The 27,510-nt window shown below is 48.7% G+C and overlaps 2 protein-coding genes across 6 annotated transcripts in view; one reads left to right on the top strand and one right to left on the bottom strand.

The window, feature by feature from the left end:
- The window catches only part of LOC144159277 (uncharacterized), a 352,228-nt gene extending 350,749 nt beyond the window's left edge, over positions 1 to 1,479 (bottom strand). For all 3 annotated transcript variants that reach the window (XM_077690667.1, XM_077690670.1, XM_077690666.1), the window contains exon 1: positions 1,081 to 1,479. The gene's annotated coding sequence lies outside the window, so the exon portion shown is untranslated. The remainder of the gene's footprint in view (positions 1 to 1,080) is intronic.
- Positions 1,480 to 1,902: 423 nt separating this feature from the next.
- Positions 1,903 to 27,510, top strand: part of LOC144159278 (uncharacterized) — a 31,967-nt gene continuing 6,359 nt past the window's right edge. Inside the window, exons 1-9 of one of the 3 annotated variants that reach the window (XR_013320271.1) lie at positions 1,903 to 2,124; positions 3,135 to 3,204; positions 7,192 to 7,244; positions 7,293 to 7,400; positions 13,135 to 13,230; positions 13,321 to 13,389; positions 17,004 to 17,135; positions 20,243 to 26,203; positions 27,062 to 27,244. Coding sequence is in view for 2 of the 3 variants with exons in the window: in XM_077690672.1 (XP_077546798.1) it covers positions 2,047 to 2,124; positions 3,135 to 3,204; positions 7,192 to 7,244; positions 7,293 to 7,400; positions 13,135 to 13,230; positions 13,321 to 13,389; positions 17,004 to 17,135; positions 20,243 to 26,203; positions 27,062 to 27,244 (6,750 nt within the window). In the remaining variant the exon portion in view is untranslated. The remainder of the gene's footprint in view (positions 2,125 to 3,134; positions 3,205 to 7,191; positions 7,245 to 7,292; positions 7,401 to 13,134; positions 13,231 to 13,320; positions 13,390 to 17,003; positions 17,136 to 20,242; positions 26,204 to 27,061; positions 27,245 to 27,510) is intronic. The other 2 variants (XM_077690671.1, XM_077690672.1) reach the window with 2 other exon arrangements.

Genomic DNA, 27,510 nt, shown 5'->3' on the forward strand with positions numbered 1-27,510 from the left:
TTGCTTCGCCCGCAGAGTCCACAATCGAAGAACCAAGGGGTATTCGCTTAGAGTACACACGCACACCTATCTTGGCTGCTCTTTCAACGCTTTTATCATATCATTGGCGATACCTGCGGCCTCCTGGAGTGAAACACACAGTGGACAACGCCTGTGTGCCGGAGCTTGAAAAAAAAAGAAAACTGGAAAGAAAAAACAATGCGCTCCCCCCCGCTCAATCGAGATGCCGCAACGGCTGGCGACGCCGGGTTGACTGCCCTCTCGCACCGACTGTGACCGAAAGAGAGTACGAAGAGATAGGAATGAAGTAATTGAAAAAGAGTTGGGGGAAAATTTTTTAAACGTGGGTCGAATTTCGGGAGCAGAAGGGGGCAGCCAGGCCACACTACGAAAGTTAAAAAAAAAAAAAAACAGCTCTGGCCGTGAATAGAAAAACACGACGTGAAAAGAACAAGGCAGCGGAGTATGTGGGAGAGGGGGCGGAGGTGCTCCGAACCAAAACAAGCGTGAGTCCGTACTCTCGCGGAAGCGATCGCAGCCGACGCGTGCGTGCGCGCAACGCCGTCGGAGATTCACGCCGCCAATGCCGCGAAAGCAAAAAAAAAGAGAGAGAGAGAGAGAAACACCCAATGAAAAGATAGAGGGGGAGAAAAAAAGCAGGCGAATCAAGCAGACGTTAAAAAGCAAGAAAGGCAGCACGCATCCGAACGCGTGCGGGACGCCGTTCGTGATCGACGGCGCGCCGGCACACTTCGATAACGCGGAACACTGCCGTGAAGCCCGATCCATGTGTCGCCATTCGGGCCGAAGCAGCATGCGAGAAAACAAGATTGCCAGCGAGCGCCTACGCTCCCTGTGTGTATGTAGGAAGACTTCGACGCCGGCGACTCTGGAGATCGACAACCGCGCTGCGATTCAGTTTTACTACGTCATCTTTTTTTTTTTTTTTTAATCTCTCCCCTCCCCTTCTTCCTGGCTTTCGTGATGTAGGAGCCAGCGAGCGCCTCTAAACCAGAACACATTTGGGAGCGGTTCGTACGGCAGACGAGAAATGATGAATAAAAACAGCCGGAGGCTCACCTTTCAAAAATATCTCTCCGACCTCGCTGTGTGTGTCTCTTGCGTCGTTGTTGGATGTATATATATTTGCTTTGTTGTTGTTCTTTTTTTTTTTTTTTTTTCCTGCGCTGGGTGAGCGCCCGCTAAATTTGCAGACGGCCCGGCGGATGGCAGTCAGGGCCTCGCAGTCGCCGCCGCTGGTGCAGATTCTGCGTTTTGGGCAAGGCGCAGCGCCGGCACACACATTGGTTTCGGGGGCAGCACGCACGCACGACCAAGCACACCAATCGTCGGCAAGAACGGTTTCACACTGCACTTCCGCACATCCGCGCGCGCGCACACACACCAGGCCAGCTAAACGCCAGCCCGATTTTTGACGCTTCTCCGGCCGCTACCGACAGCCAGCGAGCGACGCTCCTCCCCTCTTGCAAGCCGAGAGGGCGCTGCGATCGACCGGATGTGATGCTTTGCCTGGAGCCGTTTCCGGGAAAAGTTTGTGCTGCCATCTAACCCAAAATACAATTTTTAGTTTCATTTACCTAATAAAAAGTATCACGCTAAAAAAAACATTATGTAAGCAATTTATTTTTTTATTTTAACTAGTTTTATTGAACAAAATAGAAAAGAACAAAATACAAATGTTTTTTACAACTTCTCAGCTTTTATTTACTTTTTGTCTTGCTTTTGTGCGTACTTTTTTTTGCTTGGCAAACTGATTTCATTTTTAAAAGACAAAAATAATTCTAATCTTGCTGCTCTGTTATGACTGAAACAAATAACGAGATGGATAGATGGCGACGAGGGCAAACTTCCTCCTTGAAAAGCCAACAAAGTTGACCGTTCTCTCGCTGTCTGTTGTGCAGTATTCGTGTTGTAATTTCGCGCGTTCCCCGGTTGGTGCGTTTGCGTAGAAGAGATTTTGCAGCGAACGCTCGTGTATTTGAATGGTGTGGCCGTGAACCTGGCGAACCCGTGCGATTTTCGAGCATGGACCCGTCGGACGTGGATCTGACGCAGGTGATACAGGGACCAGAAGACACCGAAGACCAGAATGCCGACGATAACGTGCGTATTAATCGCTTCCCGTCGTGCCGCGACTTGCCGCGTTTTTGCCCCGTGCGTGACAGTTACGCTTCAAGGCTGCACGACGTAGCGCCAAACAAAGTTATATCAGTTATATCGTCAAGCGCTTCTCGGTGTTTCATCTCGCACTCATGGGTTACAGCATTAAACCAAGTGCCCACATCGGCGGGCGGTAGAGTTCGTCTGCGTCCCTTTTCGTTTCGTGGTGGCCTCGCGTCTCGACGTCCTCGTGTTGTGTACTCGCGCCAAAACGAACCTCGAGAAACGTAGTAATTGAGGGTCGTCGTTGTGTTACAGTTAACATGTTGACTCGCAGAAGCTGCCTTTTTCGAGGATAAGGCCATTTGATGTCACTGACTGACGCCTCCGCCCCCTCGTCTGTAGTAGACGAATTCGAACGAACTTTGCGGTTTCAAAACTCCGTAGGACATACACAGCCGCTTCTTTGATAAGCCCTTCAGTACAAATAGGCGCAGAATAGTCTTTTGGCATGTGTACGGAAGAATTGACAAAACCTGGCATGTGTACGGAAGAATTGACAAAACCTTAGTATTGCGTTTCGGGAAGACGGAAAAATTCCGAGTTTCCTATTTAAACAAAGCCCGCTGAAAGGGCAAGGATACCTATACTGTAAAGCTTGCTAGGCCGTCGTCGCGAGAATCCCAGCACCTTCCAACTGCGCCTGTCGCACGTCAAGATTATCTTGGCTTAGTTCGTGTTCAGTCTTCCTCAACCTCCTATTGCCGACCATGTTATCCAGCTGCTCATGTCATGTCTGTTGTCTCTTGGTTCTAATTTCCCCCAGTCGCCGTTCTGCCTTACACTGCATGCGTTCAATGTGGCAGATACTTCTTTTCGTGCCCGTTGACTCTGACCTGGGTTTTCTTTAAAGCTGGTTCCAACGTTATTTAGGAAAATGAAGCTTGATTGACTGATGGATCAACGAATTGATTGATTTACAAGCCGCTGCTTTGCCGTTACCCTGCCTGCAGATCCATGCCGTGCTTAAGGTGGAAGTGGACGTATCCCCCCCGAAAGTTTTGACTTTCACTCTGAAGGCTGGTGAGTGCCCAAGTTTTGCTTTCGGTTTTCAACTCTGGCAACAAGAGGACACCCCGTGAATGATTGTGTCAGTGTGCAGTTTGTAATGTTTTTTGTTTAGCTCTTGTGACACAACTTTTTTGCTGAAACCGGGTGGCGGGTTTGCGCCCAAAATGGTGCACATTGCCTGTGATTTCATTTCAATTATTGTCCTCGTAGGCAGTACATGGGGGGGGGTTTCATGTTGAACCGTGCAAAGATTGCTCATTGAAGAATAATACCCGTGCTATACGAGCGTTTCGAAGGCCTTCGAATCGAATGTCATTTGACTCAAATGACACCTTTGAGCTGCTACACGACGTTTTTCAAAGGCCTTTGACTGAAATGCCATTTGAGTCAAAGGAGCACGACAACTGACCTTTGAGAGTCGCAAAGGCCTTTGAAACACGAATAGTCGTACCCTTGGGCTCAGTTTCTGCAAGCCGTAATAACAAAAACAATTATTTACAAGTAAAACTGTGTTTCAAGTGCAAGATCTTCATAATTTTTCACTTGTTCGCTTGTTTTTGTTCTCTGTCACTCGCTCTGCGATTACGAGACGACTTGGTACTCTCAACACCGGCGGTGCGAAAACAGACAAAAAGAAACTGGCTGCCTTGTGCATGTTTTGTGCGCGCTTGTAGATAGTTATCAATTTGATCTCTAATAATTGCTTTTTTTTCCCATTTTAACTCTAAAATTACATTTTTGCCAAGAACGAAACATGGCAGCAGTGGCGACACCAAAACATGGCGGGCAAACGCGGAAACTTTCAACTGCCTTTGAAAATCGTCGTGTAGATCGGCGGAACTCCTTCAAGTTCGAAGGACATTTGAAATTTCAAAGGCCCTTTGACTCAAATGTCCTTCCAAACGCTCGTGTAGCACGGGTATAACCCCGTGCTACACGAGCAACATCACTTGAATTCATACACGTGGCTGTACAAAAAGAGAAACCAGAGACAAGTGAAGTGCACTTAATCACACCCTTTATTACTTCAAAGAGATATTCTTTGCTAAGGTCTCCCCCGTCTCTGCGTGGGCTCGCAGCTCAATTGGTCAGACGACGGGCTCTCGCTCCATTTCTTTATTCGTTCCAGGTTCGATTCCTGGCGGTGCCAGTAATTTCGTTCATTTATTTGCGGGAGCTTTCTGTTGACTCCAACGGTCGCGAGAAAACCCTTTGGGGGGTAAATAGCTTCGCTTCAAAACACATTTGGGTTTGTGTAGGACTGGAACCCGGGTTGCCAGAGCGGCCGCCCAGTGCGCTAACCACAGTGGTAACCCGGCACCGTGACAGAATGAAACAAGAATTGTGCTGTATTCGGGTGGTCGCTTTGATACTCCGACTCGGAGTACGCCGATATGCCGCTTCCCCCAATCCGAGCAAGAGTCACCGCTCGCCGACCGAACGCGTACCCGATCTTGGAGCAGCACGCGACCGTGGCGCCGCGGCGCAGCCAACATGGCAACCGCAAACAGCCAGGCCGGCCAGCTCCAAGCCAAAGTTGCGAACATATTCCTGTACTCTGAACACAGGAAGCGGTGCGGCGAACAGTTCGGCGAACTTTTTCGCGTAAACGTGCGAGTTGTCGTCGTCTGTGCTGCTTTCCTCCTCGGCGTCTATTTCGAGCTGCAGAAGCAGCGGGGACGGTTCCCCTACACTCAATGGGCGTCTCCGTTTTGACATGATGCGAGACATCATTTTGACAGTAATAGTGCGAGAAGCAAAAATGTCGAAATATTGCCACAACAAACCGCTGGCTAGGCCTCAGCGAACGCTGACTAAAAAGGCGAGTGGGGCGAGCCGCGGCGGCGCTCCAACTTTGGAGTTGGAGCAGGCGCTCGGAGTGGAGGGCGACGCTCTGAGACGACCAACCGAACATACGTCGAGCGCTCGATTTCGACCACCCGAACACGGAGTCGCTTTCCGGAGTGCTCCAGAGCGCTCTAAAATGACCACCCGAATACAGCATTAGTCTGACGTGTGCCTCATGACAGATGAACGCGACGGCATATGCATAGAATGGGGGGGGCCCACGGAGGAGAGCTCTGACTGGAAGCTGCTGCGTGGATTGCGGTCGGAATACTTTGCGTCAAGAGACTAAGAAGGAGACGCCAACACGTTGCAGCAGCGAAGTCTTTTATAATCGCTGGCTTTCGCTTTTAAGTCACCTAAGCGGACTTAATTTTGTCAGGTTTATTATCTTTATTCCAAATAAAAGGGCGTCGCTTAAAACACCTTAATCCGAAACGGTTTTGCTGATAGCGCCCTAGAACTTTTAAAATCGCTACTGTTAGATCTACCAGCCATACGTGCCCCACCGAAAGTAATGGTGGCAACCACGTCAGTGCGCCGTGCGGCAACACGCTTTTAACTGCACATGATATTAAAAGAGGTGTTTAAGAACTTGTCCCCAAGCTAAAACAACAAGAACGTGCAACCTTTCCTATTCCTTCGTGCGTATTTTGAATCTCGTTGAAATCGATGGAATTGTTTGGACGCGTAAGGTAGTGTCGCTCTTAGACCCTACATGTCGCCACCTTTCTGTCTTCAGAAGCTTTAGGGCAAAATTGAACTTATTTTTGCCTGTTTATTTAGAAATCCTTTGCAATTACCCTAGTTTACAAAATGTTGGCTTTCATACGAGCTGGAGGACATGCACTTCACAAAAATCGGTTTGTCTGTCCCTTTAACCCTTTGGTGCCCAGTGTAGCCGAGGTGCAACAACTCAAACAATATATTTTTTTTTTCTCTCTCTGTTTGTGTTTTTTTTTTTTTTTTTCGACATTTAACACCATCTGTCGACACAAGGAATCCCGAACCTTCAAAGATAGAGGGCAGCATGTACTTCCGTGTTCTAAAAAAAAATATTGTTTACACGTGTCAACTCGCATCGAGCCTGGGTGGCTCATTGGGCTACTAGTGACAGGTAACCGAAATTGCACAGTTTTGTTGCGAGTACAAATGATAGACAGGTAACCGAAATTGCGCAGTTTTGTTGCGAGTACAAATGATAGCAATACAAACTTTACGTTATTGTCTTTACTTGAACCATAAATCATGCTGATCATGGTAGCTTTCTTGTTCAAGTGATATATGGGCAGCCAGTGTCCTAGTGTCCGCCCTGATGAACCTTTTTTTTTTTTTTCTGACCTCGTATTTGTGATGTCGGAAGTCCTTTTAGATTGTAAAAAAACTTGGAATAGGCAGAATCTGAGCTAGTTGGATCGTAATTGATTAAATACTGGTCAGCCTAAATTTAACTGAGGATGCAGACAGACGAAAGACACTTGTGCTTCGTCTTTGTCTGCGTCCTCAGTTAAATTTAGGCTGACCAGTATTTAATCAATAAAAAAACTCTTCACACGGCTAAGCAAAATAATAAAGTTTTTGGCTCAAAGGGTTAAAGGAGCCATGAAGACAAAATACAAGTTGGGTTTATTAGAAAGACTGCTTAGTCCCGATAACAATGATGGCAATATCGTCGCAACCTTCAAAAAAATAACGGAGATATGAAAGAAAACGTGCAAAGCAGTCGCGACCTCCTCGCCAATTTCCCGCAACTTTTCTATGACTTCACGGAACCTTGTTTGTGCGATTGGCGGCCGCCTAACTGACCTGTCGCAACGACACATGACTGGACATCTGTAATGGATCCTCTAGCTCCATTTGACCGCATCACTTGAATGCTAATGAGCAGTTAACGCACTGAAAATTGCGTTTTATTGTTGGCCCGTGTAACATCATTCTTGCTCACAACACGTAACTGTGGTGCAAAATTTGAAAGTTTTAAATACTTCTTGCCTTTTTTTTTTTTTTTTCGTTAAAAAACATCTTTTGTGGCTGTAATGGAGCTGAGTGAGATACTGAATCCTAATTCGTACAAATTAAACGAAGTTGTATTTTCTCTTCATGGCTCCTTTAAGCGCCCATGGGATTGTTTTCTAAGTCTTCTTTCCATTCCAGGGTCCAACGTGATTGGCCGCTCCCGCCTGTGCGATGTCGTCATCGGCAACAACGTAAGTCCGAACTATGGTGTGCCGTCCAGGGTTCACGCCTATCTGAAGCCGCCGTGTTTGCAGGCCGTCTCCAAGCGGCATGCCCGGCTGGAACTGGACAAGCACGGCATGACCATCATGGACCTTGGGAGCCAGAACAAGACCAAGATCGGAAAGGTGACCACTCTTCCTTTTGTGGGCTTTTTCATCCACTTGGATGCCTTGGATGCTTTTAGCGATTTACCTGTCGCAACGGTTTAGCGGCTGAGGCGCTGCCTGCTGAGCTTAAAGGAGTACTGACGCGAAATTTCAAACCTGAAATAACTATGTTCTTTTTTTCTTTCTTTCTTTATTTGTTTCCCACAAAAAGTGGTGGGAGGTGGCCAAAGTGCAAGCCGTTCTGCCACGACTTCAGGGTTCCTTGGCCACCTGCGGCAACAGCGGGCGCCGATCACAAACAAATACACATAGCTGGCATTAACAATTTCAGAAATCATTCAAAAAGTACGCGAGAACAGTGATAAAAACAACATTTACACAGCTGCAACTGCAAGTACTGTAAATACAGGCAAAAAAATTAACAAATACAAGCACTAAACAAGTTTACATGGCTAAGTCTCGCAATTTGGCGACATAAATGGAACAAGTCGTAATGTACTTATGCAGAAATTTGCAAAAAATAACAGGTCCATCTTGTTCAGGTTACGGAAGGGCGGTAAAGGTGTGCTTTGTATGTGGAGGTATCTCCCAGCTGGTTTCGACAGTAACCGCCCAGTATAACACAATTTAAATCTATTTTAAACTTTGCGCGCACGAGGAAGCTCGGAACAGATACTTTTTGAACATCATCAGCGTGACAGCAACTACACCTGCTTGCCCCCAACTGCCGACGTCAGGGCTCCCGTGACGTAGCCAACGCGCTGGCTGCAGTTGGCGCGCGCTGCTCTTCCGTGTGTATCTCTTCGCGGTTTTGGGACTGGCATCATTTTGCCCGGGCGTGCCACGTCCAGATTGGCAGTGTCGCGACGTGAACGTTGACGTCATGAGCACCGTTCTGTCATGGGGGCTGCCTCAGTGCTCGCTTTGTCAAGACCGAGTCATATGAATAAGCCAGGCTGTAAATAATTATTTACCCTGCAATTGACCGTCTAATGTACCATTCTATGATTGGTGGGCTGGTAGGCAAAATACAAGTTTGCTTTGCTCGAAAGATTTAGTGTGTTATGGTGCGCTCATGGCTTGCCCGGCAGCAAACGACGCTTTATTCAGTGAGAAATTAAACATTTCTAGCCAAAATTTTGATTTTCCCGCTAAATCGCGTTTTAGGGACATCGACAATGACTTATCTAGAGCAGGGCCTTAACACGAAAGATAGCCTGCTGACCAGGGCTGCTCCCAGCTCGCAGGTGGAAGTTTGGTTATCTTGTTTATTGCCCATTTTCATAGATGGCGCTGCAATGCCAATGAAGTGCCAGTGTTCGCATTTGGCATCTGGTGGGACTTTTATACCTGCTGTATTTTTATTGGGTTTCATAGTAGTCGTTTAGTTCATTCGAAAGATTGCCTCGTTAAAATCGCGTCGCTCAAATAAACTATGTAATTAGGAAAAAAGGAAATGGCCACGTGACCCACTAGCTCATTTCCTGCAACAGAACCCATGTCATATACCCAGCTGTGCGACTGGCTGAGGCCAGCAGAAGCAAACGCAAATTACACAGTGCTTCTAAGCTTGCCAAATGAGCTGTTTGCGCTTAAGTGTGATACATATTCATTTTATAGCCGAAAGAACGGTGGGGTAAAACAATGAAAGTAACGAAAACACGCGTAAACATGGAAGTACGGTTGCACACGGCTGTTAGTAGTGGGTGCACTATGCTTGTTTTAGCTGCACAGCAGTCCACCGCTTTCATAGAGTTTCATACTAATATATACTAGAGGGAAAACTGGCGCTGCATTCGCGTGCCGCCGTGGGCGGCGCCATTGCAGCTAGCGACGTTCCTCGCCTCCTTGGCTTGGTCAGCCACATGGCTTCTTTTTCGTCTTGAAGCCAAAAGGGGTAACACTGTTTTTTTATTCATCTTCCGGGAAGGTTCTAAATAATCCCTGGCAAATCAATCTTTATGGAGCTTTAATTTTTTAATAACAGAACAAATTCGATTAATTTTCTGCAGTAATATTGTTGCATTTTTGCAGCCAAAGCCAACTTTTCAGCCTGTTCGTGAGCCATGCCAAGGACAAGTGGAACGTGCCTGTCCGGTACATGACGGCACGCTCGCCGAAGCGCGGCTCCCCTAGACGGTGGCGCCACATTTCCCTCTAGTGTATATTAGTATGAAACTCTATGACCGCTTTGGAGTTGTCTTACATGACCCTGTTTAATGTCGAGCACACCCTATGTTTCCTGAAACGATTACTTTCTGCAGTAACAAAAACAAGCCAGGTGCAGACACGGTCAAAAACAAAGCAACAGTGGACGGCAGTCCGCGGCTCCGTATTGGAGCGCTTGAGGACTGACTGCAGAGCCTAATGACGCACTGGAAGTTCGTTTGAATACCCGCCCCTGCGACTTCATGGCAGACGTCACGAAAACGCACGATTTGGCGGGAGAATGAAAGTTTCAACCTAAATTGATTAATTTCTCGGTGAAGACAGCATCATTTGCTGCCAGACAAGTGCTGGGGCACTATAAAACACAAAATCTTCCGAAGAAAACAAACTTCTGTTTTGTCTGCATGGCCTCTTTAAGAGGAAGCAAATGCATTACCCATCCCTTTTTTTAAAAAAAGAGTAACTATACTCGGTTACAACTCAAGAACGGCACCACCTCATGTAGTGTATCACTCCGTCAAAGCGCCGGACCCGTGACGTCAGTGCGCGCGCGTTTTGAAAGGGGTTTGCTATGAACGTGTGATATCGTCTGCCTTGTCTCACGCAGTTTGTTTGTCGTCACTGGAGTCGTTTATAAGCATATGAAGTCCAAAAAATTATGGGAACGACTCACGCCATGTTCAAAATATTCTCGGTAACGCCCTACTTGCGCCGCGCGGAAAAACATCCGGCTACGGTGATAAGGCACAGCGGCAACTTCCGGTGCCGTTCTTAAGTTGTCACCGAGTATAAATACATTACTCATTGCCGAAAATAGTAACTAGGTGGAAGTAACTCTTTCCTTGTAACGCGTAACGTACATGTCTGTTTCTTTGCTAGGCCTGATAGTCATTGTACGCTTATTTTGAAATTTTTTTGTATAGCATGAAGATTTTTAAAAATTTTGGGTATAACATACTAAAAATACGATTACGTCGCAGCGGGGAATGGATTAATTCCGACAGCATGGAGCTCTGCAGTTATGTATATGTACACCTGCGTTTCACATGTCGCACCCATCGCAATGCGGCAGTGGCCGGAAATCGAACTCGCGTGCTAGAGAAACAGCAGCGCCGAGAGCCACCCCAGGTAAAACAAATTAGTGCATGTGCAGTACTTGTACGCATTTAAACGCGGCATTAAAAGTTTCAGCATACCTGTTTGTGCCTGAGACAACCACATGATCTCCCCAAGACTCTGGTCAACAAAGGTGATGGTGGCGGTGACATAACAGTACACAACTATTATTACGCCGATGTGATTAGAACTGAAGGCGGGGGAAGCTAAAGTACACAAGCACTGCTTAACCCTAGATTTTTGCGTTTCACTTCTAGAGTTCTGTACACACTAGATGCTCCATCTGGTTGCTCACTACGAAGGGAGCTCAACCCGACATAAACAAATTTCTTTCAGCGTGCCCGTTAATGCAAACATGCTCCCTCCCTGGGCTTAGAAATAAATGACTGGATCGGACCCAGGCTTACCCTGGTATTCTGAGTCCCTCCTCCTCCGCTCGTACCTGCAGTGGAGGAGATCCTTGAAATCGATTTGCCCATGCATAGGCATTGCGGAATCCTCCCCCCAGCCGAGTGGAGGGAGCAAATGAAGTGGAGGAGGGACTCGGAATACAGCCCTTGGTGTTAAAGGCCCAGGTTGGACCCAGGCTTCATAAACCGGGGGCTCGTGCCAGGCTGGGCCCCGGGCCTTTAACCCTTTCGCTCTCACTGACGTGCCGGTACGTTCTCCATTGTGCGTTCAAAAATTTGCACCACAACACAAAGCAGACGTGCCTGGACTGGTCGCCCCATCTGTCGATTCTTTCTAGTGGCTTGAATTTCCACTCGCTAGCTTTAACGTTGTATTGAAGAGTGCGGAGCAACCTCGCCCACCTTTCGTTGCTGGGAGGCTCGTTCGCTCGATGCGCTGTACTCTGTCAGGATGAGTAAACCTGCAGCACATGTGTGATTGCGGGTGCAAGGGTTGTTGTGCCATCCGCAACGGGGTTCTAGGTTTTTTTATTGTTATTGTTATTATATATTTATTTATTCTATTCAAGCGTCTGCTACGGCGTGCCGGGTTAGCCCAGCGCGCTGTTGCCTCTCCAGTAGATCAAAACATGACTCAATCGCGGCTTTTGCGCGCTCATTTCTGTGCGTTGTGCGGGCTGCTGAAAGTGCTACCTTCGTGCGCAATTGCTTTTGGATGGCTGGCCGCGCGGGGCCTTCGACTGCGGACAGGAGAGCTGTGGTTCTTCGCTTCCGATCTGAATACGAACTGAGCTCAGATTCACATTCCGAGAGTTCCTCATTCGAGGCAGGGGTGCGAGTTCCACAGCGTCAGATTCTGATGTTGAAATGGTGGGGTCATCGTCCCGGAGGCGTGCGTGGCAAACTGAAAATATCTGGAAGAAAGGCGATCTCTCTCACTCACGCTCTTTCCTTTCGACGCGTTATGTTCCGGATGCTATCATAGTCAAATAAATCACTATGTTCCTTCCCTCATATTTCGGAAACCAAACCGACACTAGGGGTGCGTCACGCCTAGAAACACCAGACTGTGAAAGGGATAAATCATGCCCGTGCAGTGCTCTAGGGTGCATATTGAAATAGCATTATTTGAAGTAAGGTGGCTAACTGGGCAAGTTCGGACATGTAATGGGTAAATTCAGTGCAATAAACAAGACGCAAAGTGAGATGAGACGGACAGGACCAGCGCCAAGTCATTCTATTTATACATTCGGCGAACAGCACTCTACACATGGGCAAGGCCAGAGGGAAGCCAACAAGGAAACAGTCAAGGAAAAACAGTAACGCGTAAACGGCACAATCTAACAGGCAATACGTGGGGTTTTTTTATCACTGCAATGACTTTCGCAAGAAACCATTTTCTGCTGTACTCGGGGCTAAGGAAGGCTTACTAATGCACGCATCCTTCATTCTGCTGATATTAAATAACTCTACAGTGAAATTCCTGTTTGTCTTCCTCTGTATCTTGTTCGTTGCGCTGACTTCATACTGTATCAACCCACATTGCAAACCCTGGCACATTGTTAGCCTCTGAGGAGGCCGTGAATGCCGCACCAATGCCGGCCTGGTTGTTTTGATGCTTGCGTTGAAGGTTCACAGCGCTGCCATTATTAATTTTGATGGTGGCTGTAACGGCAGACAAAGTGGCTAGCTTTGGGTGGGCATCCATACTTCCCGAGCACTCGGGCTTTGTATCACTGTGCAGTGAACCTGCACCTTCATGCAAGCAATGAACGGTTTGTTGTGGGAGAGCGGTGATCGCATTCAGCATGTGCATCTCTTAATATATTTTTGCAGCTGTTCCACACTCCCAAAAAGTCCTCCAAACCTGCCCCTTCACGCGAAAGGCAAATCGCTAGCGTCAAATTCGTTGTTTAAGCTGCTAACTTCTTAGTTTTCAATGAGGGGGGAAACGAGGTTCAGCTCCTTACACGAGATGGTAGCACGTCGCCCACTTGAGAGTTGCGCGGTTCACTCAAAGTACGAACGAACCTTGAATTTCTTTTCCTTCTCCCCAGCGGGCCCTCAAGCCAAGGGTCTGCTTCAACCTGGAGTACAACGAGACCTTCTTTCTGGCAGGCATCCCAGCCCACGTGATGCGTGACAATGATGATGTGAGTTCAATCTCTGTGGCCTACTTTGTTGAGCTCTTTTGAAGTTGGAGATTTTGGGAGTTTCAGTTGTCTTTCCATGGGTATCTTCAGGTGGCTGGCGATGATACGGAATCGGACACTTGCTCCGAGTCCCTCCTGAACGCCGCTGAAGTTGCTGAGGTGAGGGCTGTTTGTGGTCTTTCTGTTTAAGGGCCCTTTATAGTCCAGCTGCACTTGTGTTTGAGGGAGATGAATGAGGGCACTGAGTGTGTATGATTGGTGTGCATTGATGGAATGAATGGGTTGTGTGTCACATCAGCTGTCTCCCCTCCCTCTTCCGTATAATAGAATATGATATCTGGCAAAATCTATCCCTGGGTTCCTTGTGTGCAAAAATTCATTGCTAGGCTTCTTACATTAGTTAGTTTGTATGGGGAAAGTCGTCTGCTCCCAGCTTCTTTCCCTCGTGCGTACAAAATGGTGTTGTTGCCAGCTCAGTAACCAAAGCAGCTCACTTTTGTCGTAGTTGCTTGCATGTGGCTTCGAACACAAGTGGCTCTTGATCATAGGGCAAACTATGGGTGGCCTATAAACGACTGCTAGAGCAGACAGGTGTTGCAGTTAAAGCGTGGGCTGGCAGTGGCGTGCAGTAGGGAAAAAGCTACAAAGCTCTCAGGAGCCTTTATTTTCACAGCAGGACATAGCACCAATGCAGCCACTTCTTTTTTCTTCTTTTCCTTCTTTTTCCTCTTCTTCTTCCTCCTCTTCCTCCTCCTCTTCTTCTTCCTCCTCTTCATGTTGTTGTTGTTGTTGTTGACTGTTTTTAAGATTTCATCTTGCACCTGTGCCTGCAACACTTCCACGTTACACTGCACGTTGGCAAGTTTCGAGTTCTTATCCACGTTGCCTCTGTGTTTTCTGAAGTTGTTCATCTTGTGGAGCGTGTGGACAAACTTCAGTGGCTAGTGGCACTCGGTATTGACGTGCTGTGCCCACCGGCGGTGAGAGAGGAGAAAGAAAGAGAAGGAACACTTGGTTCTTGCGGTGGTCCGCACTGATGGTTGGTTGAGAGACCTGTGCCTAAAATCATGCTGAACGCTGCTTTTGAGGTGAATGGTAGTTGACGGGTCATTGACCCAGAAGGCTATGGGGCAAGGATGTCGGACAAATGAGTTAGGTGAAAAATTGTCAAATTTCTGGAGCCTGGTGCACTGAAGGTACACCTCCATTGAAAAAATGGCCGCCACGGCCGGGATCGAGCCCATGTCTTTGAGGTCGGTAGCACACAGCACCTTAGCCACTGAGGTCATATGATCGATAACTATGTGGAGTCTAAGCTATTCACGTATGAATTGGTATTTGTGCCAGTATTACTGGCATAAATTGTACGACGACAGTTGGGTGTGGCACGCTGACACAGTGAGCAAAACAATTTCATTACACTCTGAATTAAAGAAGATTGAGAAGCGCCGAAATGAGAGTTGACACGCCAGTCCTGCTCATTGCACTGTTCATGCCTTGTACATTTGCCAGTACTGAAACGTAACAGTGCAGCAAATTATCTGCCAAATTTCGGATTGCCTATGTTACTTGGGTTGCCGTACGGTGGCATTTTAAATGCAAGTTTCCCGAGAGGACGAGCATATAGCTTCGGAATCGCTTCAGTACCAAAGTAGTACTATTTGTCGAATAGTGGCAGTATGCCCAGCTTGTTCAGTTTTTTGTAGTATGCACCTAGGGGTGGATGATGGGCCATGCAAAGCTACACATGGGAGGAACAAAAAAAGAACATTTGGTGCCACAAAGTGGACCTGGGCAGCGCAAGATAAGAGCAGTTGGAGGCCAATGAAAGAGACCCTCTCGCCCTGCATGGACCTAAACAGGCCGCCCCACGATGATGAAAGAAAAAATTGGCCGCGTATCTGCTTCTTTTGTTGCAAATGTCGTCAAAAGACGATAGTCTTTACTGACTTTTGCCAAGAAATGCTTCCCTTCGCTTTCCCGCTCACCTCTAATGTTGTTCCTCTTGCGTCGCGATCCTCCCGAAGTAAAGACGCCAAAGCTTTGCTTAAATCATTTTAAATTTTCTGCGTTTCACTGCTCCAAACCGGGTGTCTCGATGCCAACGCTGCCGTACGGCGAAGATGCGCGTGAATCGAGGCACCCTACTTCAACATTTATAGAACCTCGTTTCCCTACTCCACGTGGGTTGCAAGCACAATGTGGAACCTATCTAGTGGAACCTTTCGTAACTGTTGCCGGTTGACTCCTTAAAATGCCGCAAGAAGCTATAGTGGCGCGGGCGACAGCAAGCGACAGCGAGGTGAATTTTTTTTCTGGAGTTGAAGTATTTAATTTCGCCAAAGTCAAGCATGTAGGATTTTTTATGAAGGAGCACTGCAAACATCACTTCTGTATTAATTTGTTGTCTTATATTTGCGTAATGTCTTGTTCTTCTTCAACAATGTTGACAGGTATGAACATTACACCGGACTTAGACGGGTTGATTTAGATGTGACTATATAATACTATTGCGCAGGCATTGTTTACTTTGGCCGGGTGGCTGAATCAAGTCACAGACAGACGGACAGACAGACATACATACAGACAGACCAAAATTTCTGCGTTTAAGTAGCCCAAGAAAGACTATCGTCTTTAAAAAAACATGCATCAACACATCAGCAGCAGCCTGTCTTCACCCACTGAAGGGCAAAGGCCTCTCTCTTGGATCTACATTCATCCCGGTCCTGTGCTAGCTGCAACCAATCTATCCCCGCAAACTTCTTGATCTCATCTGCCCACTAACTTTCTGCCACCCCCTGCCACGCTTGCCTTCTCTAGGGATCCACTCTGTTACCCTTAAGGGGGGACACTGGTCTTAAAATAATTTCTTTTAATTTTCAAGCAACCTTTGTGAAACTTGTCAGTCTTGCTGCTTTTCTCCCACTGATTTTAGATATGCCATTATTTTCTCAGTAGGTCAATTAGTTCTCAAGATAATTAGCACTAATTAGCCATTTTTAGTCAAGCAATAGACAAACCAGTGTTGGTCATAAAACTGTAATCTTTATATTTTCCAATACTATGAACCCTGGTGAGTGCAATAATCGAAGCAGTTTTTTGATGCATCGCTTGGAACTAATTTTACAGCTCGTTAAACTTAGGTGTTTGAAATGGGCACTCAAAATGGCTCCTTGCCACTGGTGCTACCAAAGTTTAATGAGCTGTAAAATTAGTTCCAAGCGATGCATCAAAAAACTGCTTCGATTATTGCACTCACCAGGGTTCATAGTATTGAAAAATATAAAGATTACAGTTTTATGACCAACACTGGTTTGTCTATTGCTTGACTAAAAATGGCTAATTAGTGCTAATTATCTTGAGAACTAATTGACCTACTGAGAAAATAATGGCATATCTGAAATCAGTGGGAGAAAAGCAGCAAGGCTGACAAGTTTTACAAAGTTCACTAGAAAATTAAAAGAGGCTGTTTTAAGACCAGTGTTTCCCCTTAACGACCAACGGTTATCGTGCCTTCGCATTGCATGCCCTGCCCACATCCATTTCTTCTTCTTAATTTCCACCAATATGTCCTTAACCTGCGTTTGTTCCCTGACCCACTCCGCTCTCTTCTTGACCCTTAATGTTGCACCTATCATCTTCCGTTCCATTGCTCGCCGAGTCGTCCTCAATTTAAGTTGAACCCATCAACACAGCTAGTGTTCAAACTTTCAGCACTGCGCGAATGACGACCAGAGGGTTTAGTTACGGAGCTCTGGTGTGCCCCTTTCCAGGACCAGGCAGGTGTTGCGGAACTGGTTGTGCACTCCAACTCCTCAACAGTCGACTGCCACAGCGAGCGAGTGGACGGGGAGCTGGAACATCCCACTTGCGCCTCCACGGCGGACGGGAAGCAAGTTGCCAAGGTGGGTTTGACCCTTGCGCTTGGCTGCAAAGACCAACTGCACTCAAAATTTCAACCTCCTGAAAACATTATTTTCGTATATTCCCCCTAAAAAAGACTGCAAGATATGACACAAGACAGCTGAAATACGCCTATTGTGGTGCAAACAGCCATAAAAAATAGATTTTGAAACCGAAATTGAGGCAAGCGTGGCCATTACGGCCAGGCATTCCAGCCAGCCCAGCTGGTGAGCGAGTGGTGGAACGCGGCCGGCCGGTGGGGGCAATCGTGCGTGCAACACATCGCCCTCACTGCCGTCCTAGAACAAACGTGCTCGGTGGAGCTTTAGCAGTTCTCCTGTATGGCCATAGGAAAAAGCGCAGGGCCGGCCACAATGCCACTTCGGCTTCATGGCTGTTCTTGCGATCTGCCAGTGCACCCGTCGCCTGCAACAGAGCTATTTTTAATTAAATGTTGACCTAATCAAGGTTCGCACAGGTCCTTGAAAACCCTTGAATTTAGAAGTGTAAATTTCAAGGCCTGAAAAGTCCCGGAATTTTTAAAGTGTCCTTGAAAACCCTTGATTTTTCTGGAGATAACCATTGGCCCTATCTTTTTTCACTAGAATTTAAAGTGTTTGTCATGAATTTTAGGTGTTAAAAATGTAAAAAAACATTGTAACAATCAAGTTTCAGTGTATTGCGTGAAATTACGAGTTGTGGATTCTCATTTTTACGAGGCAACATTGGGAGCAGCACTCCTCAATAGAATTCATATCACGATACAATCCCATGAAAGCCGGTTTCTGTTCTCTATCTTGCATGTTTCATCTAGTCTGTGGACGGCCGCTCATTGCATGTTTGCCATGCCTCATACGCTCCATCTGCATTTACTTTTACGTGCAAATGGTGGGCGTGTACATAGTTCATCCTGCCTTGCAGCAACACTTGCTTAGTTAATTTCAGCTGATACTCTTGCTGACAAAGCAAGAAATGCAGGCAACATTAACTATGTTTTGAAATCAAACAGCCTCAGCAAAGCACCAAGAAAAAAGAAAAACCTCTAGATACAAACTATGAAATAAAAAATAAGGCTGGGGGAGCATTCATGAACCCATAGCGCCTATCTAAATGCGCATTAATGTTCTTAGGTATTGGGCAATAACAAAATTTTGCATTGTGTTGAAAATGTTATAAATAATCCCAGATAAAACATAACATGGGGACCTTGAAAATGTGTTTTCTGGTCCTTGAAAGCCCTTGAAAACCCTTGATTTTTTGCTTTTGAAGCTCGTACGAAGCCTCACTAAATTAAGGGGGAACACTGGCCTTACACGAAAAAGCATTATTTTTGCAGTTATGATGATGAAAATTGGAGAGCATATCTAGTTCTTCATTCTGACTGTAGATATAAAATTTGTTTTTGTGTAAAACGACTACATTCAAATTTATTTGGATTTTTGTTTGATTTTTTGACAGCCTTTGTAAAAGAACTGCTGAAGGGATGCAGCTGAAGAAGGTACCAGTGAACTGCACAAATCAAGGAGGGCAATGAGTCATAACATTCTAACTGGTCTGTGGCAGGAGTTACAACCGTTTGAAGTTTTGGGTCTGCAAGGTGGGAACCAGAAAATCTAGCTTTGCCTTCCAGGCCCAAATTTCAAACAGTTGTAACTTCTGCTACAGACCAGATAGAATGATGATGTTGTTCTTATTGCACTCCTGGATTTGTGCACAGTTCACTGGTGCACAACTATAAAAATAGTTTTTGATCAAAGACCCATGTGCCCTTTTAAAACAACGCATTTCGCGGGGTTACCAGTCATGTCCCAGTTGGTTTGGTGGGACATATAGCACGTTCAAAGTAAATTTGGCTGAGGTTTTTGTGGAATATACGCTCTCCATCCCAAATGCATACCTGCCAGGTTTCCCGAATTTTCCGGGAGGCTCCCGAATTTTCATGGTTTTGTACGATTGTACGACCGAAACAAAAATCTCCCGAAAACGTACCCGTCTTTGGCCAAATCTTTTTCCCAGTCTGGCCACAGTGCGCTGGAGGTATACCTGAACCCGACACCAATCGGCATCATTATCAGTGAAGTGCTTAAAAAGTGTAGTCGGCCATGCGCAGACGGTGAACCTGTTCGTCCCATTGTTAGTTTACTGTTGATAGAAGCGCAGCGCCACCGCCGCTTTCATTTACGCACGAGCACGGCCGTTCTGGACGGCAGTTCTGAAGATCTAGCAAGTCTCCAGTGGTGTAGCTTGTTGTTAGTTTAGATGAAGGAACAAAACAGTTCAGCTCCTGCTGTTTTGTATTGCGCTTGCAGTACTATTTGCAGGACTTTCTGAAAGGGGCAGCGGCAGCCACGTCGAACACTTCAGTTGTGTAGCTTGTTGGTAGTTTGGACAGAGAAACAGTTCATTTCCTGCTATGTTGTAAGTAAATAAAAAAAAGTCTAAGGTTACCCATTCTGTTGTTGCTATCAGGAACAACAAACAGCTATCGGGAAAAAAGAATATATTAAGCCCTAGTTCCACCCAGTGTGAAATCTGCTGAAATGGCAGAGCTGTGGTTTTCCCACCCTTAGCAGGAGGGACCGGAGAGTGCTACGAGACTCCCTGAGACTCTCTGTGAGACTGCTGTGCCCTCTGTCGGTGGGTCTGGGAAGCTACTCTTACCCCCGTGTTACGCATGACCTCCGTCATACTTGTGAAAAGGCTCGGCCTACGATAGCTCTGCTGTTGAAATTCTCATCCTGCACCCAACGTGCCGCTGCATTACGCATTTTTGGGCTCTATATCGGCATTTTACTTGAAATTGTGAAGCACATAAGAAATTTTTCAGTGAAAGTTCTACCCACCTTAATTAAAGCCAGTCTTAATGGAATGGGTTGGCCATCATTTCATTTGTAAAGACAGTTTGTGAATAGATAATGGAAAAGTATAAATCTGTCTCCTGGCATGTCTGCGTCACAGAAACTGACCATCCTTTCTATATCTTGCTCCGTTTTCTCACGGCCAACATTCGTAAAAAATTTACGCACCGGGTCTGTTTAGTGAAGTCCGACTGAGTGCCTTTTGTTCCCTTTTTTTCCCCCTACCTCCACCTTTTCTTTCTTCTACGCAGCCATCTTCTCAGAGTGACTTTAAGACACCCAGTAGCCACGAATCAAGGTCCAGCGGGAGTTTCAACCTGCCTGAAATGCCCAGCCTGGAGTATACACAGTCCGACAGCTCGCAGCTGGCTGAGCCATGTGCGGAAGACGGATCTTGCAAGAACAACGGGGCAACCGAAGATGCCGTCGTGCCAGCTGGTGACGATTCTTCCCTGGGCAATTCTGCGATGCCCAAGGATGCGGAGTCGCATCCGTGCACAACGGCCGAGCTTCAAGAGGACGACGCAGAAGCCGCAAAGAAGGAAAGCCACTTGACGGCAGAGACTCAACCCTATGCCGATGACGAGTTTGCCGAAGCAGCTTGCGTGCGCCAAGATGGGCTGCCTGGGGACTTAGCTGATGAGGCAGATCGTCTCAATGCCCCAACGCAACCCTACAATACGCAGTACAGCGAGGTGGCTTGCGTGCGGCAGGACGGACTTCCCGGCGATGAAGCTGACGAAGCAGATCGGCTGAATGCTGCGACACAGCCCTACAACACGCAGTACAGTGGAGTGCCGTGCGTGCGGCAGGACGGACTTCCCGGCGACGAAGCCAACGATGCGGATCGTCTTAACGCTCCGACACAGCCCTACCTTGACGAGCGGAGCGCCGAAGTGGCTGCCTTGCTGCCGGGTGCCGATGCAGACGTTGACGATTGCTTCGTTGCTCCCACGCAAGGATTCGAGGATGAGGAAGAGCAGGGCGAATCCGGGAACGCAGCTGCGCTGACGTCCGCAGCCGGCAACGAGCACGAGAGGCTGAACGCAGTCACGCAGTCGTTTGATGACAACGACGCAGAGTTGTCCGACCACGGCGAGAAGGAAGAAATGAGCAACCGCGCAGCGGCGGGAGACAAGCGGCGCCTGCTGTCGCCTGCTGACCTCAGTTTCGTCCTGTGCGAGGCAACGCAGCCTGACAACGAGGAAGAGGACGATTACTACTGCCCGCCCACGCAGAAGGACACTTCTCCCAATCTCAAGGTCCACGCACTGCTCAAGTCCAGGAAAGAGACGCGGAAGGCAGCTAACAAGGAAGACGACGAGACGGATGACGAGACAGACGACGAGACCCCAAATCTTTCACCGAAGACCACAGTCGACGAGACTCCGCCGCATTCGCCTTACTTCGTCCCGGAAAGCGACCCGGAAGATGACGATCTGAGTATGGTCACGGCCAGGCACTCGCTGTCGCTGCTCAGTGCGTTAAACACGACGGTCTACGAAGACTGCCTTACACCGGGTCCCGGCCTCGGCTCCCCGGTCATCGGAGTCATTGCAAATGCGGGGAGAATGTCAAGTGGGAGAGTGAAAACTGGGGAGAAACGGCAGCGAAGGGGAATGAGCCTCAAGAAACGTGTCCCTGAAACCATCGTGGAGCAGCCAGGTCGGGAGAGTGATGCAGGAACGGAGGACCTGGAGGATGAGGGATTGGGACTGGCCAAGACAGCGAGGAAGTTGGACTACGTTGAAGGCGCAGATGCAGGGAATGGGGATGAACGCGTTGGTGCCGGAGATATCTCCGGAATCGGGGACCTCCCGAGCGAGATTTCTGAACCCGGTAAAGGTGCCGCCTCTGACATGGATGCGATGCCGAGCCCTGCAGGTCTGGCAGAAGGAAAGCCTTCTGCTGAAGGCGCTACCACTGGCGAGAAAAACGACATAGCCGAAGGCAATGTAGAGCCTTTTCTGCACATGAGTGAGATGGGAGACTTTGACACAGAAGCCACTGACACATGTGCTTCTCTTGCAGCTGGTCAGGCTTCTGGTGACGCTGAAAGGAAGAGTCAGAACACCGATGTTCCAGAAGCCGCGGTTACCAACAGGTGTGAGGACACGGCTTCGGTGCGAGCATTGGATTGTAAGTCAACAGAAGCCAAGGATGGTTCAGGAGACAAAATCAGTGCTGCAGAGCCTGTTGCGGAAGGCAGCGACGCAACCTCCAAGCAGAGTGTCAATGACGACAAGGAGCCTGTTTCGGTTGATGCTGAGGGTAAGGATGAACCAGAAGAGGTTTTGTCTGAAACTGAGGAAGAGGCTGACAGGACGTCCACAGCGAAGGGGAGGAAGAAAAAAGCACCGTCAGCCAAGAAAGGTCGCGGCAAGAAGGGCGCAGCTCCTCCAAGCAGCAAGAAGAAAGCCGCTGCGGAGCTGATTGAAGTGGCACCCCGGAGGAGCAGCGGTCGGCAGAACGCCGGCGCAAAAATGAAGTCGCTGTTGTCACTGGAAAAGAGAACCTCTGCATCCGGCAAATTCCGGGAAGGTCTTTCGCAAGAAACCCGCGAAAAGCAGGACGCCTCTGACAGCACCGACACCCGGGCGGCTGAGAACAAAGTGCCCAAGCGAGCGTCAAAGCGTGGACGAAAGGAAGAGGTAGCTTCTTCGTCAGAGCATGACCCTGCACCTCAGGCTGGCGAAGAAGGCCCAAGAGGCGAAGCAAGTAACCGAAAGGACATGGCCACTGACAAGGACAATGAAGAGCGCCTGTCAGAAGTGACTTTTGCTGGGCGGCAGCCCAAGCACTTGGAGGAAGTTGCAAGCGTCGCTTCTGTTTTGCAACTCGGCGATAGTGTCGGTGACGACTACATCAACACCATCGACACCTGCTTCTCCGAGACGTTCCCCAGTTTTTCACAAGTGCTCGCCGAATGCAGAGATCCGGAAAAAGCGGCTGCAGAAGACACCCTCAAAAGAGAACAAAAGGAAGAGCCAGAGGAAAAAGCAACAGAGTTGCCCTCTCAGGATGGAAATAAAAGTGTTCTGGAGGACTTTGCTGTAGAGGCGAATCAAGATTTTAAACCAGAGGAAAGCCCCGTAGCTCCACAATCAAAAAGTACAAAAGAGGACACAACAGCCATCCGGTCCACGAGAAAGAAGAGTGTGCTTGCAGCCGAGGTGCCTTCAACATGTCGCGAGACACTACGGCACACCGCAGAAGACAGTCTGCCTGCGGCGTCAGAAGTGCTTGTCGAGGACACCGAATTCCAGGAGTCGGAGGCCCCGAAGTCCACTTCGTCGCGACGTTCACAAAAAGCTGGACCTTCTGGCATTGAAACCAAGAAAAGGGGGCGCAGACCAAAGCAGCTCGACGTCGTTGAAGAAACTGAGAAGTTTGCAGATGAGACTGAATTCGATGATGTAGTTGCAGAGAGTGAGGACACTCCTAGTGAGCTCCAGCAGGCAGAAGCGGCCGAATCCACCTCATCGCGACGGTTACAAAGAGGACAGGAAGTTCCACCCTCTGCTGTTGTACCAAAGAGGGCGGGACGTAAGGCGAAGCAGCTTGAGGTTGTTGCAGAAACTGAGCTGCCTAAAAACAACACTGAAGCAGAGGAGGAGGAGGAGGACACTCCTAGCGAACTTCAGAAGCCAGAGGCACCAGAGACCACCGCATCACGACGGTCACGAAGAACCGGACGGGAAGCTTCAACCTCTGCTGTTGGACCAAAGAGGGCCGGACGCAAAGATAAACAGCTTGAGGTTGTTGAAGAAGCTGAAGCCGATGATGACACTCCTAGTGATCTGGGGCAGTCGGAGGCCCCAGAAGCCACCTCGTCACAAGGATCACAGAGGAGGAGGCGGGGAGCTTCGCCTCCTGCCATTGAACCCAAGAAAGCACAGCGCAAAATCAAGCAGCCTGAGGTTGAAGAAATTGAGCGCCTTGAAGAAGCTGAAGCTGATGAGGACACTCCTAGCGATCTGGGGCAGTCGGAAGCGCCAGAAGCCACCTCGTCACAAGGATCACAAAGGAGGAGGCGGGGAGCTTCGCCTCCTGCCGTTGAACCCAAGAGGGCACGGCGCAAACCAAAGCAGCCTCAGGTTCTTGAAGAAACTGAGTGGCTTGAAGAAGAAGCCGGAGCCGACGAGAACACTCCTAGCGATCTGGGGCAGTCGGAAGCGCCAGAAGCCACCTCGTCACAAGGGTCACAAAGGAGGAGGCGGGGAGCTTCGCCTCCTGCCGTTGAACCCAAGAGAGCACGGCACAAACCGAAGCAGGTTGAGGTTGAAGAAACTGAGTGTCCTGAAGATGAAGCTGAAACGAATGATGGGGAGGCAGAGAATAGTGCTGATGAGGAGACTCCTAGTGAACTGGGGCAGTCTGACGCACCAGAACCCACCTCATCGCAAGGGTCACAGAGAAGGAGGAAGAAAGCTGCACCCCCTGCCATTGAACCCAAGAGGTCGGGGCGCAAGGGGAAGCTGCTCAAAGTTGCAGAAGAGTCCGAGCTACCCGAAGACATCGCTGAGACAGAAAGCGCGCACGTTAGAGCGAAGGCCGAGAAGCGGTCAAGGGTTAGGAAAACTGCAACACCATCTCGAGAAGAGAAGCAGGCTCCCCGCTCGCGTTCGACTAAGGAGTCTCGGCTCGGCCTGAAGCAGGACAAACAGTCTCGGGAACCTGATGCGGATGCGGAGCTGCTGGATGGACCTGCACCAACTACAGCGGAAGACCAAACTGCAGAAACAGGATTGCGGGCTGCGGAAAATGCTCGGGGGAACAGGAGCACAAGGTTGTCGTCGGATCGAAACAGTAAAGCTGCGGCGGATGACTCGGATTTCGAACCGACTGAATCACAGAGCTCGCGAACATCCCAACGCGGGAGAAAAGGACAGAAACTCTCCCAAGGGCAATCCAGCAAGTCGCTTGTTGAGGATCGTCTCGATGACTCAGCACTGAATGCCTCGGTGGAGTCAGAAGCCCGGGTGAGCTCGCAACGAAGGAAGAAAGGCACGAAGCAGTCCCAAGGCAGAGACAACCTGCCACCCGACGAGAGTGCGGCCCAAGACAGCTTTGAAGAAGACACTCCTGCACTCGATGAAGCTGCGGTGGACAACTCACTGGCAGGCATTTCCTTACTTAGCGGTTCCCAAAGCCCAAGGAAATCGCTGCAAGTGATGGTAGAAAGAATGCCTCAAGGGGAAGGCCACCAGCTAGTTGTCAAGAAAGGCACGCCCGCAGAAGCGCAAAGCACAAAGACATCTCGCCGCACCGGGAAGGGCACGAAATTGCCGGAGCAGAAAGACCAGACTCCATCCTCTGGTACTGCCGCCATCATCATTCCGGATGAAACCTCAGCAGAATGTAAACCCGAGACTCTCGGAGCCTCTCGGCGTGGAAAAGGGCGTGCTAGGCAGCTTGAAGTTCGCGAAGACTTGCCAGCTGCGGAGTCTGTGCCAAGCGACGCCGTGGAAGACAGCGCTGTCAGCGTGGGCACTCGGAACGTGCGGGCTCCTAGGGGAGGAAAGAAGGGTGCAAAAGGTTTGTCTCAAGACCAAGAGAACAAGAAGCTTGAGAGTTCTGCCGTAAGCGCAGTGGAAGAGTGCTCAGAAGCTCCTACAGCTCAAAGCCCAACAACTTCTCGGCATGTGGGGGTCCGGGGCGACAGAGCGTCGGAGGAGAGGACCTTGGCCACTTCTACGGAAGCTGCTTCAAAGACGACGCAGCGTGGCAGAAAGACGAAGGCTTCCGCGGTCCAGGTGAACAAGGATCAACCTCAAAAGAGTGAACCGATGAAGTCTTCTTCAAGGGGCAAGAACCAGGACATCGACGAGGCTGAGGTTGAGGCAGAAGCCGTCGACGAGTTACCGAAGAAGCTCCCTACCCGGTGTCGAGGGTCAAAAGTCGCGCCCGCCGCACGGGCCCCGGTGGCAAAGAGGAGGAATGCTCGAGGCAAAGTCAGTGATGACTTGCCACCGGATTCGGCGATGGCCACGGTGGAAACTTTGGAAGAAACGCTGCCGACCTGCTCTCCACCAAAGATTGCCAAAACGAAGAGGCACGTCGCCTCGGTGAGTTTCGGCGTTGGGAAACGGGAGTCCGAGGGCGAAGCCACGACCGGTGAGGAGGAGGAGATGGAAGAGATTGAAATGATGCCAGGGCCAAAGTCAAAGCGGAAGCCGGCAGCCAAAAACATCAAGCAGGAAGCATCAAAGGTACTTTACTTTCGGAGTTTTTTTTCTGTCTGGAACCCCTTTCTGCTGGGCTCAAAAGGGAGTGCTGTGGTTATCCATTGGAAGTGTTGGGTTTTTGTTTAGTTTTTGCTGCGGAGAGCATTGCATGGTTCTTAGGTACCACAGATTAGGGGGCTGAAAGGCAAGTAATTGAGTATTTCAGGCTTACTGTAGCCCTTCTGCCTTGTAGCAAACTTGCGACGTGTAGCAGAGTGGGCGAAACCCATGTTTACATGTTCCAGGGTTTTTATTGTAATCCCATGGCTTCGGGATGGTCACTGTGTAGACCGGTATAAATGTCCCTTTTTCTGAGATGTTTCTGCAGTTAATTTCGTTGTAACAAAACAATGAATATAACAAACAAGTCATTTCCCATTGGAAGTCCCCATAGAAGCCAATGTATTCAGAATAGCACCTCGCCCATCGCGGTGATTCAGTGGCTAAGGTGTTGTGCTGCTGAGCACGAGGACGCTTGTTCGATTCGAGGCTGCGGCGGCCGGTTTTCTGATGAAGGCGAAAAGAAAAAACGCCCGTGTGTACGAGATTTCGGCGCACATTAAAGATCCCCAGGTGGCCAAATTAATCCGGAGCCCTCCAATACAGCGCGCCTCATCACCTGTGTTGCGTCGGCTTGTTAAACCCTAAAATCAATCAATCAATAAATCAATCAGAATAGCACCTCACTTTGAGGAAGTAGATTTGCTTATTTGGTGATCCACAAGCTAGAGGTCAGAACCGATACTAGCAGTACTGGCTCTTGCCGTCCTGTACACCTGCTATGTGCCTGTACGATCACAAAACCTTTCCATGTCATTATTCTTTTACGTCCTGTTTTTTAAGGAGGCGCCCAAGCGAGGGAAGCGGAAGGCAGCCTTGGCGGAGGATGTCGCTTTGGGCACGCCACCGAAAGTGAAAGCTGAGCCTGCTGAGCGAGATGTTCTGTCGCCACCGAGCGCCAAGAAGGCTCTGAAACGCAAGCCCAAGATTCTTTTCACGGGCATCGAGTGCACCAATGAAGAGGAGGTACGCCACCTTACTGACCTTCAACCCTTTGACCCTGAAAGTGACGCCGTAGCTGTTTCTGGTAGCGATTGATTTCGACGTTATGTGGACCACGATTGTTCAGTGGTTGAGGCTTTGTGCTGCCGAGCCCAGGGGCACGAATTCGATCCCAACTTCAGTGGCTGCTTTTCTGATGGAAACAAAAAGCAAAAAGGCCGTGTGTCGAGATTTCGGTGCGCATTAACGGGCGACACTGCTCGTAAAACAATTTCTTTTAATTTTTAAGT

The sequence above is a fragment of the Haemaphysalis longicornis genome, unplaced genomic scaffold (assembly GCF_048455015.1).
Source record: "Haemaphysalis longicornis isolate Haplotype H1 unplaced genomic scaffold, Haemaphysalis longicornis Haplotype H1 scaffold_10, whole genome shotgun sequence".
In the NCBI taxonomy this organism is placed as follows: Eukaryota; Metazoa; Arthropoda; class Arachnida; order Ixodida; family Ixodidae; genus Haemaphysalis; species Haemaphysalis longicornis.